The 15,368-nt window shown below is 45.4% G+C and overlaps 1 protein-coding gene across 1 annotated transcript in view; it reads right to left on the bottom strand.

Moving 5' to 3' along the window:
• The window catches only part of robo3 (roundabout, axon guidance receptor, homolog 3 (Drosophila)), a 322,494-nt gene that overhangs the window by 172,562 nt on the left and 134,564 nt on the right, over window positions 1-15,368 (bottom strand). Inside the window, exons 3-4 of the mRNA XM_078198844.1 lie at window positions 3,243-3,400; window positions 2,524-2,644 (exon numbers count right to left, since the gene is read on the bottom strand). Coding sequence (XP_078054970.1) covers window positions 2,524-2,644; window positions 3,243-3,400 — 279 coding nt within the window. The remainder of the gene's footprint in view (window positions 1-2,523; window positions 2,645-3,242; window positions 3,401-15,368) is intronic.

The following is a 15,368-nucleotide window of genomic DNA, read 5'->3' as shown; positions in this document are numbered from 1 at the left end:
AGATAATTTTTATTGAATTCAAATTCCACCATCTGCCATGGCGGGATTCGAACCCGGGTCGCCAGAACATTAGTTGAGTTTCTGGATTAACAGTCGAACGATAATACCTCTTGGCCATCACCTCCCCGCTAGTGGAAACCAAGCCAGGCTTTTCCAACCAATGGATCACCATTGGGTTGAGTAGTCAGGTACCTTTAATTAGCCATTGCTGTCCTTCTCCAGTTATTGGGGGTGAAATATAACTTACTGAGTCAATTGTAAAACAAGTACCTACAGTGAGCCTCACTGAACAGGAGTGGCCGTAACATTAACAAGATCAAATGTTTTCTGACTCATTTACTTTTAATTTATTTATTTGTGTCACAAGTAGGCTTACATTAACACTGCAATGAAGTTACAGTGAAAATCCCCTAGTCACCACACTCCGGCGCCTGTTCAGGTACGCTGAAGGAGAATTTAGCACGGCCAATGCACCTAACCGGCACGTCTTTCGGACTGCGGGAGGAAACCGGAGCACCCGGAGGAAACCCACACAGACATGGGAAGAATGTGCAGACTCCACACAGACAGTGACCCAAGCCGGGAATCGAACCCAAGTCCCTGGCGCTGTGAGGCAGCAGTGCTAACCTCTGTGCCACCGTGCTGCTCCTTACTTTGCCATTATCTTTGTGTATAACTCAATCATTTCTTACAAAGGTGTTGGTCTGCCCAGTTTGTATGGCGTACAGACACAAGGCAAAAAAATCTCCAAATTATTATTATTATTTCCCTGCACTGAACAATAAGCCTAATTGCAGTATCTCATCTGGACTCCAGCTTAGGTCAACAACACTAAGAATAGAAACTGGATTATAATATTTTCTCTCTTTGCCGTCCCAGGGCCACGGGGCAACAGGCTGAAACTTTCGTTGCAGATATTCTACCTTGCCCGCGCTATGGCTTCCACACCCACAGCCCCACTTCCTTCCTCAGGTGAAGGTGTTGAACCTTAACAGCATCCGATTCTAAAGATTAAGGTACTCTCCATCAAAGTCCTGTTCAGTTAGCAGACAAATTAATGACTCGTGCCATCACTCCCGATCCTGCCCTGGGATATTCAACTTCCTGCTCATGCTTCATCATTCAGGATGGGAAGAGGAGACATTCTTTTGATAATGGGATCTGGTTCACACAATGGCTGAACCGGGTTGTCCAGTAAGAAGTAAAAGTCAGGATGTTCCATTTAGTTTCATTGCCCCAATTATGATCCAGTGAGCCTTGCTGGAAAGAACAGATTGAGTGGGTGCCCAGTGGGATCAAGATAAAATCATAATTCCCCTCTGCCTGCCTGTCAAATTGTCTTGATGTGGAGATGCCGGCGTTGGACTGGGGTAAACACAGTAAGAAGTCTGACAACACCAGGTTAAAGTCCAACAGGTTTATTTGGTAGCAAAAGCCACTAGCTTTCGGAACAGGCTGTCCCTTCGTCAGGTGGGTGGAACTTCCACCCACCTGACGAAGGGACAGCCTGTTCCGAAAGCTAGTGGCTTTTGCTACCAAATAAACCTGTTGGACTTTAACCTGGTGTTGTCAGACTTCTTACTGTGTCAAATTGTCTGCCAGTGCTCGCTGTTTAAAGTCGTGCATGAATAAGTGTTGAGTGGGCATGAAGTTTGCCTACACCAGTTGGAAAACGATTCTCAGTGAGGAGGCAATGGCAGAGTGGTATTGTCCCACAGTAATGCTTTGGGGGCACAGGTTCGAATCCCACCATGGCAGATGTTGAAATCCAGAAAAGTTTGGAAACCATTGAAAATTGTCATAAAAACTCACCTGGTTCACTGATGTCCTTCAGGGAAGGAAATCGGCCATCCTTACCTGGTCTGTCGGACTTGCGACTCCAGACCCACAGGGATGGGTTGACTCTTAAGCGCCCTCTGAAATGGCCTAGCAAGCCACTCAGTTCAAGGGCAATTAGGGATGTGTAACAGATGTCAGCCTTGCCTGTGATGCCCACATCCCACATTAGAAAAAGAAAGTCCTGATCAGGCAGAAAGGGTAAAAACTGGAGAAGAAAATATAAACTAAAGTTTGAAACAACTAAAAAAAACTGGTGAGTGGGCAAACCGGACCATTGGCAGGTTCGAAAGTGGGTTTGGGCTCTATCTAAACGACGGTGCCCATTGTAGTAATGAGCTGCAAGACCACCTCAGACTGGGCAACAATCCTAGAGGTATCACTGGATTCAGCAACCTGAGCTAGAGAGAGCCTGGGATCCACCCCCCTCAGCATCGTGATTCCCCTCACAGCTGAACAGCTGACTAACGCATGAGTTGGATGAGGCAGCATGAGGTGACTGGCACCTTTGGAACCGTACGGAGATGGTAGGCAGCCTTCCAGAGAGGAGGGATGAGAATTGTGGGTGGGAGGTATGTAGGGGTCAGGAAGCAGAGTTGACAGAGGCTTACCAGTATGTCCTTGACAGGCCAGTTCATGCTGCATGGGCTGAAGGCAAAAAAATTGGGATACAAATATGGTGCTTACCAAATACGACCAACTCTGCAGGCTCACTGTCTCTCTCGCCTACCATGTTGGTGGCCACACAGACATACATGCCAGCATCAGCCTTCCTCGTATTAGAGATCATCAGTTTCCCCCCTCGAATCTAGAAGAGAAAAGGACATTAATATATTCCACAACACCAGATGCTTCCAGATATAAACACCAAGTTCCCAGCCTGGTACAGTCAACTGGAAAGAACACTGGACTGAGGAACAGGGTTTACTGAACTGTGGTACACGAAGGGAGACGCACTGTGTATCTTGGAGTGTGGTACACCGAAGGAGTAGGTTACATTAGGGTGTGGTATGACTGAGTGTTATAAAGTGTGCAATGTTGAAGGATACAGAATGTTGCCCTTCTGGGATATTTCACCTTGCATTGCAGGTTTATTTTGGGCAATTAACAATGAACAAAAATTAAAGTTGTAGGAAATGAAACATTAAGATCAGGATGCATTCATGTAAAGCACAAATGGTTATTACTGATTGCTCCCTGGGATCTGGGAAGTATACTGCACAAGTTTCAGTCAGTTGAATAAGAGTCTGTCACTTGTATTCACAGACTCTGGCTTGTCCCTCATGGCTCAACATTTAACATGAAAGCATCAGAGTCTCTGTGCGGTTCACCGCCATTTCTCAATAGGGTGCCACCTGACCATTTCCCGTTGTGTTGGGCATTCCCTGCTGCCGCACCCTGCTTACCGTGATCCGCTCATCCTTGTCATTGATCAGGACATTGTTTTTCTTCCAGGAGATGGTTGGCTCTGGATGCCCTCTGGGCGGGAGGCACTCTAAAACAGTGGGTTCACCTGCCGCGACCACCACGTCACTGGGCGTCTGACGGAAATCGTCACGCAGGACTGCGGAGAGACCACAGGAGAAGATCTTCATTAGTCAGAGGAGGCGCCCCTTTTCACTGATTGACAAATATTGGCACATGTTTAAAGAAAACGTCATGAGGAGTCACAGCTCATGATTCACCCGAGCAGTCACATCTGTGCACATCTGCATGAATCCAACTGCTAACCGCTCATGATTAACCCAGGCAAATGGTTCATTACGGTGAAGACTTCCAGTGCCAGGGGACCCAAATTAAGGAAGGTGCTTGGGGAGAACTTTATCACCCTAACAAGGTGATGAACAACAAAGCTGTGGTGAAAGACAGAGGGAGAAGATCACTGAAACAGAGAGAACAAAGAGGTTCAAATAGCAACTGAACGCGTTCCTGGAGACAGAAGGCAAGTGGCATTGATGCATGAGGAAGTGATCGTCCCACAGGACCTAATATTCTTGCCAAGCTTTCCAACATTCTTGTCTCCTCATGCTTCATGCAGAACCACTGGGATCCACAAACCCAATCACAGTCGTGTTACCTTGGCATCAGTGCAATTATCCAATGTCTTACCACGGGCACCTGCTGTACAATGACCTGCGTGATAGAGCCTTGGGCAGAGGAATGGCACAGCGACAATATATACAAAGTAACGAAGGCATTTTATCAACATGATCTGACTAAAAACAGCCTAATCAGCATCTACTAAGTAATTCTTATATTTATTCAGTCGCAAAGCAGTTCCATTAAAGCTTGTAATGGCCCACATCACCCTTGATCTATGTACGCATTAGTTCCTGCCTGTAAACAGCACCAAATTACACCAGCTCATTTTTCCCTCCTTTAGTAATTCAATTTGGTCTCCGCTGATCTGAATTAATGAATATTCCCAGTCAGATGGATGGAAGATACGTCCATTACCCAAAGTAACAGCTAACCCCGCAGTCAGTCAAAAAACCATTGAGGAAGCTAAAGTGGACTCATGGCTCCCAACCAGCATATATTACAGGAACAGAAGAGCACAGCTATTAATTAGATCCATAGAATGTATTCTGAATATCTCCCTCGGGGAGCTCTGGAAATACACTGGGGACAGGAGGATTATCAATTCTGCGTGGCCTTGATGGAAAAAAAGCAACAGATTCAATGTCGGACCTGCTGCATCATCTAAAATGCCCGTTCTGCTGGAACCTTATGACCAGGAATGCACGTCGATGCCACTTTTCTTGCACTGGATTTATTCTGCATTCAATTCAAAGTCACAGGGTGCAAGATCGGGGCTGCAGCCTAAAGCCATACTTACAAAATAAAGTAAGAGCTGCCAAGCACACTATCTTATCGGGGCAGACAGCACGTCAGGGCAAAAATATCGCAAGGGGTGCATTAGAAGTGGACCATCCCAGGAGTATGGGGAAAATGATGTAACGTTAGGGCTACAATGCTGTATGTCTATCTCTCCATGCCTGCACTGCGGTTGGAGTTTCACAGGGCTGCCCCATTTACAAACCAATCCACCAAGCCCACTCCAACTCATCTAAAACCCTACCAGATGTCCTCTGTCCCGCACTGTGCATTTCATCCATCATTCCTTTTCTTGCTGACCTGCTCTGACTTTCCATCTCTCATTACATTCAGTATAAAATCCTTCCCTTAATCTATAAACCACTTAATGCCCATCTCATCCAGTCCTGCATCCCCTCCCAAATGGCACGGTAGCACAGTGGTTAGCATTGCTGCCTCACAGCTCCAGGGACCTGGGTTCGATTCCCAGCTTGGATCACTGTCTGTGTGGAGTTTGCACATTCTCCTCGTGTCGGCGTGGGTTTCCTCCGGGTGCTCCGGTTTCCTCCCACAGTCCAAAGATGTGCGGGTTAGGTTGATTGGCCATGCTAAAATTGCCCCTTAGTGTCCTGAGATGCGTAGGTTAGAGGGATTAGTGGGTAAAATATGTAGGGATATGGGGTAGGGCCTGGGTGGGATTGTGGTCGGTGCAGACTCGATGGGCCGAATGGCCGCTTTCTGTATTGTAGGGTTTCTATGATGATTTCTATGATGATGTGGAGATGCCGGCGTTGGACTGGGGTGAACACAGTAAGAAGTCTCACAACACCAGGTTAAAGTCCAACAGGTTTATTTGGTAGCAAATACCATAAGCTTTCGGAGCACTGTGGAAATCTGACGAAGAAACACAAGAAACACTATCTGACGAAGGAGCAGTGCTCCGAAAGCTTATGGTATTTGCTACCAAATAAACCTGTTGTACTTTAACTTGATGTTGTGAGACTTCTTACTGATTTCTATGATCCCATTCCTGTGACTCTGAGTTTCCATCTGTTGTAGATTTTATATCTTGGATCAGTACGGCGATGATACTGGCTTCTCAACGTGAAAACAGTTTTATTCACAGTAGTTTAAAATGTCTACTCCATCCTGCAGTCCTGTTTTGCAGCTCTTTCTACAGCCTTACTTTCCTCAGATTCCACACCCAGACATCACTAATCAAGCATAGTGAGCATCAATCGTACACAAACTAACATAATCAAACACCGAACCATTCAACACAGCACCATCCATCTTGCCTCCCTTTTCCCATTTTTGGTGAAATAACCTTTAGCCAACCTGGTCGTAGACTTTGAATTCCTTTCTTAAAATTCTTCATCTTCTCCTATCTCTCTCTCCCTGCTTTTACAAATATTTTAAAAACCCATTTCTTTAAAGCAGCCTTCAGTCACTCCACATCTCAATATTTTCTAGAAATCTGAGCTCGCCACTCCTCAGTGTCCGTGCTCAGCACCGCATCCCATATCAAACTCTTTATTAATCTTTTCTTCAGTTTTCTATTCACTTGTTCAGCCAATGCTCTGTGCCATCGTGTTCCCAGTCGAGATACTCTGCATTGCTAGTTATTTACTACAAATTATTTCTTTCAGAATAATACAAATTCTAGCCGAGTTGTTAATCTCTTGACACAGTTGCATTGTGTGTTGGCATCAAGCATTTCATCGACATTTAAGAAATAGACAAAGAAGCGGGTCGCAAACTGAATACAAATAACCCAATGGGCATCCTGGTATGAACTATCAAATAATACCTCGAGTTTTGAAGTAATTTCAGGACTGTAATGTTTTGGGGGTCTGATGACAGTTGGGAATGACCACTGAACCTTTTGATTTGATTGCCGGCCCATAAGTACTCCCTTGGGCCTATCTCATAACACTTCAGAGTGTTATATTTCAGTGCTGAGCATGGTTGTGTGTGTTCGAGGATGACAGGGACAAAAGGCCAAAAGTAACCAAGACAAAGTCTTCATAGATCAATTGAAATTAAGCTGTAGTTAACACTATATAATAGTGGTCATTATTGTTGCATGTCGAACACAAAAGTTCCACCAGATTCGCTCTGCGGTGGTACAGTGGTTAGCACTGTTGCCTCACAGTGCCAGGGACCCAGGTTCACTTCCGGCCTTGGATCACTGTCTGTGCGGAAGTTGCACGTTCTCCCAGTGTCTGCGTGGGTTTCTTCTGGGTGCTCCGGTTTCCTCCCACAGTCCAAAGATGTGCAGGTTAGGTGGATTGGCCATGCCAAATTGCATGCTAGTGTCCCAAGATGTGTAAATTAGGGGGATGAGCGGGGTAAATACGCGAGTTACGGACATAGGGCCTGGGTGGGATGCACTGTTGGAAAGTCGGTGCAGACTCGATGGGCCAAATGGCCTCCTTTTGCACTGTAGGGATTCAATGATCTTCTACACTAATTTCCAACCACCAGATCACAAAATAATTACAGAGGAGAAAGGCCATTCCTTCCAGAAATCTCTATGAACTAATGCCTACATTTACATGATGAATCATAAGGGCTCAATATTGGCTACCTAGGTCAGAATCAGTAGCTGCCCGGAGTGAAACCCATTGGATGATTCATTCCAAAATGTCTCCTCCAATTAGGAGATCTGAAAGAGTGGTCACAATGATCTATTTCCTGCCTATACAGCAACACAAATTGATCCTATTGGCATAGACGTACAGTGCATTGAGCAAACAATTCTACCCAGCTTAATAGAGGGAATAGGTTAAAACGAGCTGTTACCTCAAAGTAACTTTTCCCTCCAACGGTCCCAATTAAAAAAACAATTTTTATTCCTTTCTCAGAGTAACAGAACCCGTGTACAGAGTGGATGGAGCAATCCCCTAATCCACCTCCTTGCTTGCTCCAAAAAACAATTCAAATTCAAACCAATCCATGGTCTTACTAAAAGGACATATTGGATCCAAGCTGACAAAGAACAGGTATTACACCTGAGCTCAGGTTTGATCCTACGCGAGAGTCAAGAAATGAATCCACACCCTGAAGAACCAATTACAAATTTCATGCAGACCTTATTTTTATATCGAGGAATCTTTCCCCTCCAGTCCTCATCAATTGTGATGTCTCAACGCTCAGGTTTGTTTGCCTGACACTGGTGTGTATTAATGTTTTACACCTTCCACTTGTTCACAACCTCTTTTTATTGTCACCTGATGTCAACGTTCTAAATCCTATTTAATTTCTTCAATGCTGTTCCACAATGCATAAAGGAAAAATAGCAGCTGCCTGGATAGCACAAGCAACCTGATGCTTTGCATGTTAACACTGAGAGGTGATTACTGGACAAAAACTTGGCAGATGCAATACAGCATAGGAAAATGTGAAGTTATGCACATTAGTAGGAAGAATAAAGAAGCCGAATATTATTTTAATTGGAAAAAGACTGCAGAAAGCTGCAGCACAGAGGGATTTGGGTGTCCTTGTACATAAATCGGGGGCACGGTGGCACAGTGTTTAGCACTGCTGCCTCTCGGTGCCAGGGACCCAGGTTCGATTCCCTGTATGGAGTTGATGTGTGTTTCCTCCGCGTGCTCCAGTTTCTTCCCACAGTCCGGAAGATGTACGGGTTAGGTGGATTGGCCATGTTAAATTGCCCCTTAGTGTCAGGGGGACTAGCTAGGGTAAATGCGTGGGGGTATGGGGATAGGGCCTGGGTGGGATTGTGGTCGGTGCAGACTCGATGGGCCGAATGGCCTCCTTCTGCACTGTAGGATTCTACGAAATCACAAAAAGCTGGCATGCAAGTTCAGCAGACAAATGGAATGTTGGCTTTTATTTCAAAGGGAATGGAATATAAAAATAGAGAAGCTTTGCTATAACTATACAAAACACTAGTTGGACCACATCTGGATTACTGGAAGCAGTTTTGGTCCCCTAATTGAAGGAAGATAAACTGGCATTGGAGGCAGTGCAGAGAAGGTTCACTAGGTTGAACCTGGGTAGGGAGTTTTGCATGCTGCATGCATAGGGTTTAAATATTAGGCCAGAGCAGCTCGGTCCCCTATTCCTCAGAAAGTTCTTCAGGATTGGCTGGCCATCATACATGCTATTTGAAGTGAGTGGCAGAGAGACAGACTGACTGGGTCGCGTGGTTTGTGCAACAGGTTCCTGTGTAAAAGGTATTCTTAAAGCTACATTGTTACCTAAAGCAGGATATTCAGAAGTCGGCTAGCACACTGGCCTGTCAAAATGGTGGAAGAGGCCATGTAATAACTTCGAAGGTGACTTGTTGTGGCCTTTTTTATTTATTAGTGTCACATGCAAGTAGGCTTACATTAACACTGCAATGAAGTTACTGTGAAAATCCCCTAGTCGCCACACTCCGGCGCCTGTTCGGGTAGACGGAGGGAGAATTTAGCATGGCCAGTCCACCTAACCAGCATGTCTTTTGGACTGTGGGACGAAACCCATGCAGACATGGGCAGACTCCGCACAGACAGTTACCCAAGCCGGGAATTGAATCCGGGTCTTTGGCGCTGTGAAGCAGCAGTGCGAACCACTGTGCCTCCGCGCCTGCCGTGTCCCTCAAAGAGCTTTGGCTCTTCCTTGAGTTGTTGGGTATCATTTTCACCCGTGACTGCGGGGGAAGCTGTAAATGGATTGACGCTGTTCCGAAATGCTGTTCGGCAGTGCAGCTGTTAACAGATTCGCTCCATTGCATATCCCACCCTTCCCCTTGCTTGGACATTTGTTTAGATTCCTGATAGCGTTCTATCTTAAAATACAAGCCGGAAATTCTGGAAATGAATGTCTCCACTTGGGAATATGCGAGGATACAGCTGTGAATAAGGAGACTGGGAATGGGTTGGTTTCAGGGGGCATTGTTGGGGGTGGGAGTGGGTGGTTGGTGGCGGGGGAGCGATCAGGAAATTTTGGGGGGTTGGAGAGAGCATTACCAAAGGCTAGCAACCAAAGTCAGGTGACATTAAAGAAAAACTCAGATTCTGAAGTTATTGTAACATCTGTCACTGCTCTGACTGAGGTTAGAGGGGAACTGGACACACTCCAGTGCATACACTAAACAAGAATCTGATTGCAGTAAACAAATAGGGTTTACAGGCCATAAATGAACTCCATCTGTTAACAGTCACCACCCACTTTGCTTTCTGTGGTGCTGGCTCAGAACCGGAGGAGCTGAGATGCGATTATGGACTAGTCTAGCTGCTCATAGAGACCTTTTGGGAAAAGTCAACTCCTGGGTTAGAAAGTAAATTCCTGTAAGGTAGGCTGTGCAGCGATGAGGAAAGTGGTGAAGACATTCACGGCCATCATGGTTTGCTTTGTAAGCTTAACCAAGAGTGGTACTGATTCTGGCCAAGGAGTCTTCCATGGAGTATGCCACATCATGAAAGAGAAAATTCCCAGTGTTTGGTTGCTGGTGGCACGGTGGCACAGTGGTTAGCACTGCCGCCTTACAGCTCCAGGAACCTGGGTTCGAATCCCTGCCTGGGTCACTATCTGTGTGGAGTTTGCATGTTCTCCCCATGTCTGCATGGGTTTCCTCCGGGTGTTCCAGTTTCCTCCTACAGTCCGTAAGACGTGCTGGTTAGGTGCATTGGCCATGCTAAATTCTCCCTCAGTGTACCCGAACAGGTGCCAGAGTGTGGCGACTCGGGGATTTTCACAGTAACTTCATTGCAGTGTTAATGTAAGCCTACTTGTGACACTAATAAAAAAAAACCTGCTGAGGCCATTGGCTGTCTGAGGCATTCAGAAAGTGCTGCATTTGCACAGCACTGTAGGACATCTCAAAGTGTTTTATAAGACCATTAAATACTCTCAAGTATAATCACAGTCATAATGCAGGCAACCTGAAGACGCATCTATGCACAACAAGCTCCCAAGAAAAGCAACAAAATAAATAAGGAGATAACCTGTTTTAAGTATTGCTCGAGGGATAAGTATTGGCTGAGACACCAGGAGAACTGCCCTACTCTCCTTTGAATAGTACTGGGGACCTTGAACCAGAGAGGGTAGAAAACGCGGCCTCAGTTTATTGTCTCATCCAAAAGACGACAAATCCAATAATGCAGAATCCCTCAAGTATTATACTGAAGTCTCAGTCTAGATTGTTTAACTCCCTGAACTGGGACTCAAACTCACAACCTTTTGACACAACGATGAGAGTGCCAGCACTAACATTTGATTTGAATTATTATTGTCACATGTATTGGGATACAGTGAAAAGTATTGTTTCTTGCATGCTATACAGACAAAGCATACCGTTCATAGAGAAGGAAAGGAGCTAGTGCAGAATGTAGTGTTACAGTCATAGCTAGGGTGTAGAGAAAGATCAGCCGAATGTAAGGTAGATCCATTCAAAAGTCTGATAATAGCAGGGAAGAAGCTGTTCTTGAGTCGTTTGGTACGTGATCTCAGATTTTTGTATCTTTTTCCAGACGGAAGAAAGTGGAAGAGAGTATGTCCATGGTGCATGGGGTCCTTGATTATGCTGGCTGTTTTCCTGGGGCAGCGGGAAGAATAGACAGAGTCAATGGATGGGAGGCTGGTTTGTGTGATGGACTGGGCTATGTGCACAACCCTTTGTAGTTTCCTGTGGTTTGGGTCAGAGCAGGAGCCATACCAAGCTGTGATACACCCGGAAAGGATGCTTTCTATGGTGCTTCTGTAGAAATTGGTGAGAGTCGTAGTGGACATGCCGAATTTCCTTAGCCTCCTGAGAATGTAAAGGTGTTGGTGGGCTTTCTAAACTACAGCATGGTAGGAAGAGACACTGCTTTTTGCTGAGTTTTGATTTCAATTGGCTGATAATCCCACTGCAACTACCAAGGGAACTTTCTGCAGCTCCTTCCTGCAGTCCTGTGACTCCTGATTCCCGGAAGGCTGCTTCCCTTTTGTGCAGGGAAATCTAGAGGACACAGTTTTGAAATAATTTTGGGTGCCCCATTTCAGATGGTGAATTTGTTTTCTCTTTGAGGGTCAGTAGTCTGTGATGTTCTCTTCCCCAGAGAGCCAGGATTATTGAATGCATTCAAGGCTGAGTTAGACAAGATTATTGATTGACAAGAGGGTCAATGGTTATGTGTGTGTGTGGGGGGGGGGGGGGGGGGGTGCAGACAGCAAACTGGAGGTAAGGCCTCAATCACATCAGCATGATCTTATCCAATGGCAGAGACAGGCTCAGAATGGCTGACTCCTCCTCCTCCTAATTCTTGTGTTCTACTGGCCTGCTGGATAGCACCCATGTTCGGTATTGGGTTACCATCCCCCCCAGGATTGGCCTGGGGTCTCCAGGGGTTAAAGATCTTTCTCCAGGACCCTGGAGAAAAATCATCGGGACATGGAAGAAGATTTCATTTCTCTTTACCGGATATAACAATATTGCAAGTGTGAAAAAAAGGGTTGCAGGGATCGGGCTTGGGTGGGATTGTTGGCGGTGCAAGCTCGATGGGCCTAATGGCCTCCTTCTGCACTGTAGTGATTCTATGTTTCTATTCTGGCACACGCAGTTCATTAGTACTTGCCTCCAAAGAGTTATGTTTGATAAATCATAGAATCATAGAAACCCTATGTTCATAATAAGTCGATCAGATACTTTGCTACTGAAAGGTTGAAGAGCATTTTTTTGATGGCTCATTGAAGAAGCATAAACACTTTTACTGGTAGGCTTTAACTATGTACAATTCCAAATATAGCCTTGCATGGAGTGCTTCCATACAGGCTTGCTGCCTTTCCATTTGTGTGACCATTTCAGCAATCTGGTTCTGGCATGTAATCTCAGTTTCTTTCTCTGTCTGAAGTGTTGATTCTCCTGCCAATTTCAATGTTTGGACCTCTTTAGTTAATTTCTCATTGACAAGCTCTTATTCTCCTGGTTCAATTCTTCACTGGACTTCTTATTTTCTGGTTGCTTTTTCATGGGGTTCAGTTTATTCACCATGGTCTCATTAAGTTCTCCTCCTTCTTCATTTACTAATTTTTCACAACTTGTTATTCTCCGAGTTTGCTGCCAGTCGTGTCATCTTGTTGTTTTAATGTCTTCTCTAAAGCCTTAATTCTTTTCGTTGATTCCTCTTTATGTTCAGTCCTTCCTAGTTTCTTTTAATTTCTGAGTTTCTTCCAAGGCGAATCCATTGTGTTCTTACTGGGCATATACTTCTTACTGGGCATATACTTACATATACTGGGCATGTTCTTACTGGGCATATACTTCTCACAAATGGAATCTTCATTTCTACTTGCCTTAACTTCAGCCAAACCCTTTTCGGCTTCACCATTGGTTGGGTCTGTCTCCGACAGTGTTGACCTGTTTCCAATCCGCAATTCTCTTACTGTTCTTCATTTAGTGCTTTTTGTTGCCTTCCTTCTGGGGTCTTTCATCGTTGCTTGGATATAGTTGGCTTCCTTTTGCGGCTGTGTTTTGCAACAAACGTACCAATGCAGGTACAGAGTGTGTTGCTTGGGCTGATTTTTTTGAGCTTTTCAACCTGTTTATCTGCAGCAATCTTTCTTCCTAAATTTGAAACCACGGCTCTTCTAGCTGCCTGCTCCCTGGGACATTTCTTCTTCACTTAAAACACTGCTTTCTGTGTTCTCCTTTTTACAATAGAAACTTGCAACAACTCTTTGTTTTTCCTCAACACAAGGCCTGTTTGTCTCGAAGTCATAGCTCTTGCTTCTGGAGATTATTTACTCTTCATTCTTTACTATATATTTCTAAACTTCTGACTGTACTGGCCAATCCAGGCTAGCTTTGAGTTTATCCCTCAGAATCTGGCAATATCTCAACATCTCACTACTTACATATCTTGGGCCATAGGCAGTGGCCTCATAATCCATTTTGTCCTTGTCGCCAATGTAATGATGTACACTGTTGACTTTGTCAGGAACACAAAGGGTATTTATTACGAAAGAAAAAGGCTCACAGCCTCACTGACTGCCCTAGAGCAGCCCAACAGCTGCCCCAGTCCCTACATGTTTATTACATGGCTTCTAGATGTCTTCAGCTGAAGAGAGTGTTCCATCCCATGGGGTGGACAGACCTAATTGGTCCTGTAAGCTAGATGACCCTCTTCTGCTGAGCTTCCCTTAAGGGGACAATCACCACTGTGATGAAACCTCCAGGAATATATTGAATACGGTGAATACATTCTGAAAAACGTGCTGGTTAGGGTGCATTGACCCAAACAGCTGCCGGACTGTGGCGACTAGGGGAATTTCACGGTAAATTCATTGCAGTGTTAATGTAAGCCTTACCTGTGACTAATAAATAAACTTTAAAAAAAAGAATCACAGTTGATAATCTTAGTTAAGATGAGGGTTTGTTCAGCTGCAATTTCCCCACTGTGGTCAACTGTAAGTTGAACAGAGGGATCTGGGAATACAGGTACAGAATTCCCTAAAAGTGACGTCACAGGTGGATAGGGTCGTAAAGAGTGCCTTTGGTACACTGGCCTTTATAAATCGGAGTATCGAGTATAAAAGTTGGAGTATTATGGTAAGGTTATATAAGGCATTGGTGAGGCCGAATTTGGAGTATTGTGTACAGTTTTGGTCACCTAGTTACAGGAAGGATGTAAATAAGGTTGAAAGAGTGCAGAGAAGGTTCACAAGGATGTTGCCGGGACTTGAGAAGCTGAGTTACAGAGAGAGATTGAATAGATTGGGACTTTATTCCCTGGAGCGTAGAAGATTGAGGGGAGATTTGATAGAGGTGTATAAGATTTTGATGGGTATAGATAGAGTGAATGCAAGCAGGCTTTTTCCGCTGAGGCTAGGGGAGAAAAAAACCAGAGGGCATGGGTTAAGGGTGAAAGGAGAAAAGTTTAAAGGGAATATTAGGGGGGGCTTCTTCACGCAGAGAGTGGTGGGAGTGTGGAATGAGCTGCCGGATAAAGTGGTAAATGCATTTAAGAAAAACTCGGACGGGTTCATGGATGAGAGGGGTGTGGAGGGATATGGTCCAAGTGCAGGTCAGTGGGACTAGGCAAAAAATGGTTCGGCACAGACAAAAAGGGCCAAAAGGCCTGTTTCTGAGCTGTAATTTTCTATGGTTCTATGGTAAGACTCACAGCACAAACCTTCAGCTTCAGGAGCGGAAGAGAATTTCTTTAGTAATAAATACCCTTTGTGTTCCTGATGAAGTCAATAGTGTACATCATTACATTGGCGACAAGGATAAAATGGATTATGAGGCCTCTGCCTGTGGCCCAGTGGTGGGTAGCTGAGTGTGAATAACTGCGGCAGGGGAAAATGGTTCAAGAAATACCGCCCAATTTCCTAAGTGGCTAGGCAGGGTTCCCTCTCCCGCAGCACGTGCTGCGGCACTGGAGACAGCCCACCATCGGCCGACAGTGGGATCTTCCAATCCCGCCGCTGTCAATGGGGCTTCCCGTTGTTTGCACTCTCCACTGCTGGGGAACCCACCGCGGGGTGTTGCCATTGGCGGGATCGGAATGTGTCGCCGATGGCAGGACTGGAAGGTTCCGCTGGCAGTAACGGCTGGAAAATCCGCTGTGTGTGAGCCTTAATGAGCACCAAATGTGGTGAGAATCACAACCAGACCCGACACCATCCTCACCTAAAGCCCGGAGTGCGGACATTTTACCAGGAGGGAGCTAATCATCAAACACTGGGACCCGCACTCATTTGGAGGATCAGGGAGCTGTGGA

This window comes from Mustelus asterias, chromosome 27 (genome assembly GCF_964213995.1).
Source record: "Mustelus asterias chromosome 27, sMusAst1.hap1.1, whole genome shotgun sequence".
Lineage (NCBI taxonomy): Eukaryota > Metazoa > Chordata > Chondrichthyes > Carcharhiniformes > Triakidae > Mustelus > Mustelus asterias.
This window is presented reverse-complemented; position numbering and strand designations above follow the sequence as displayed.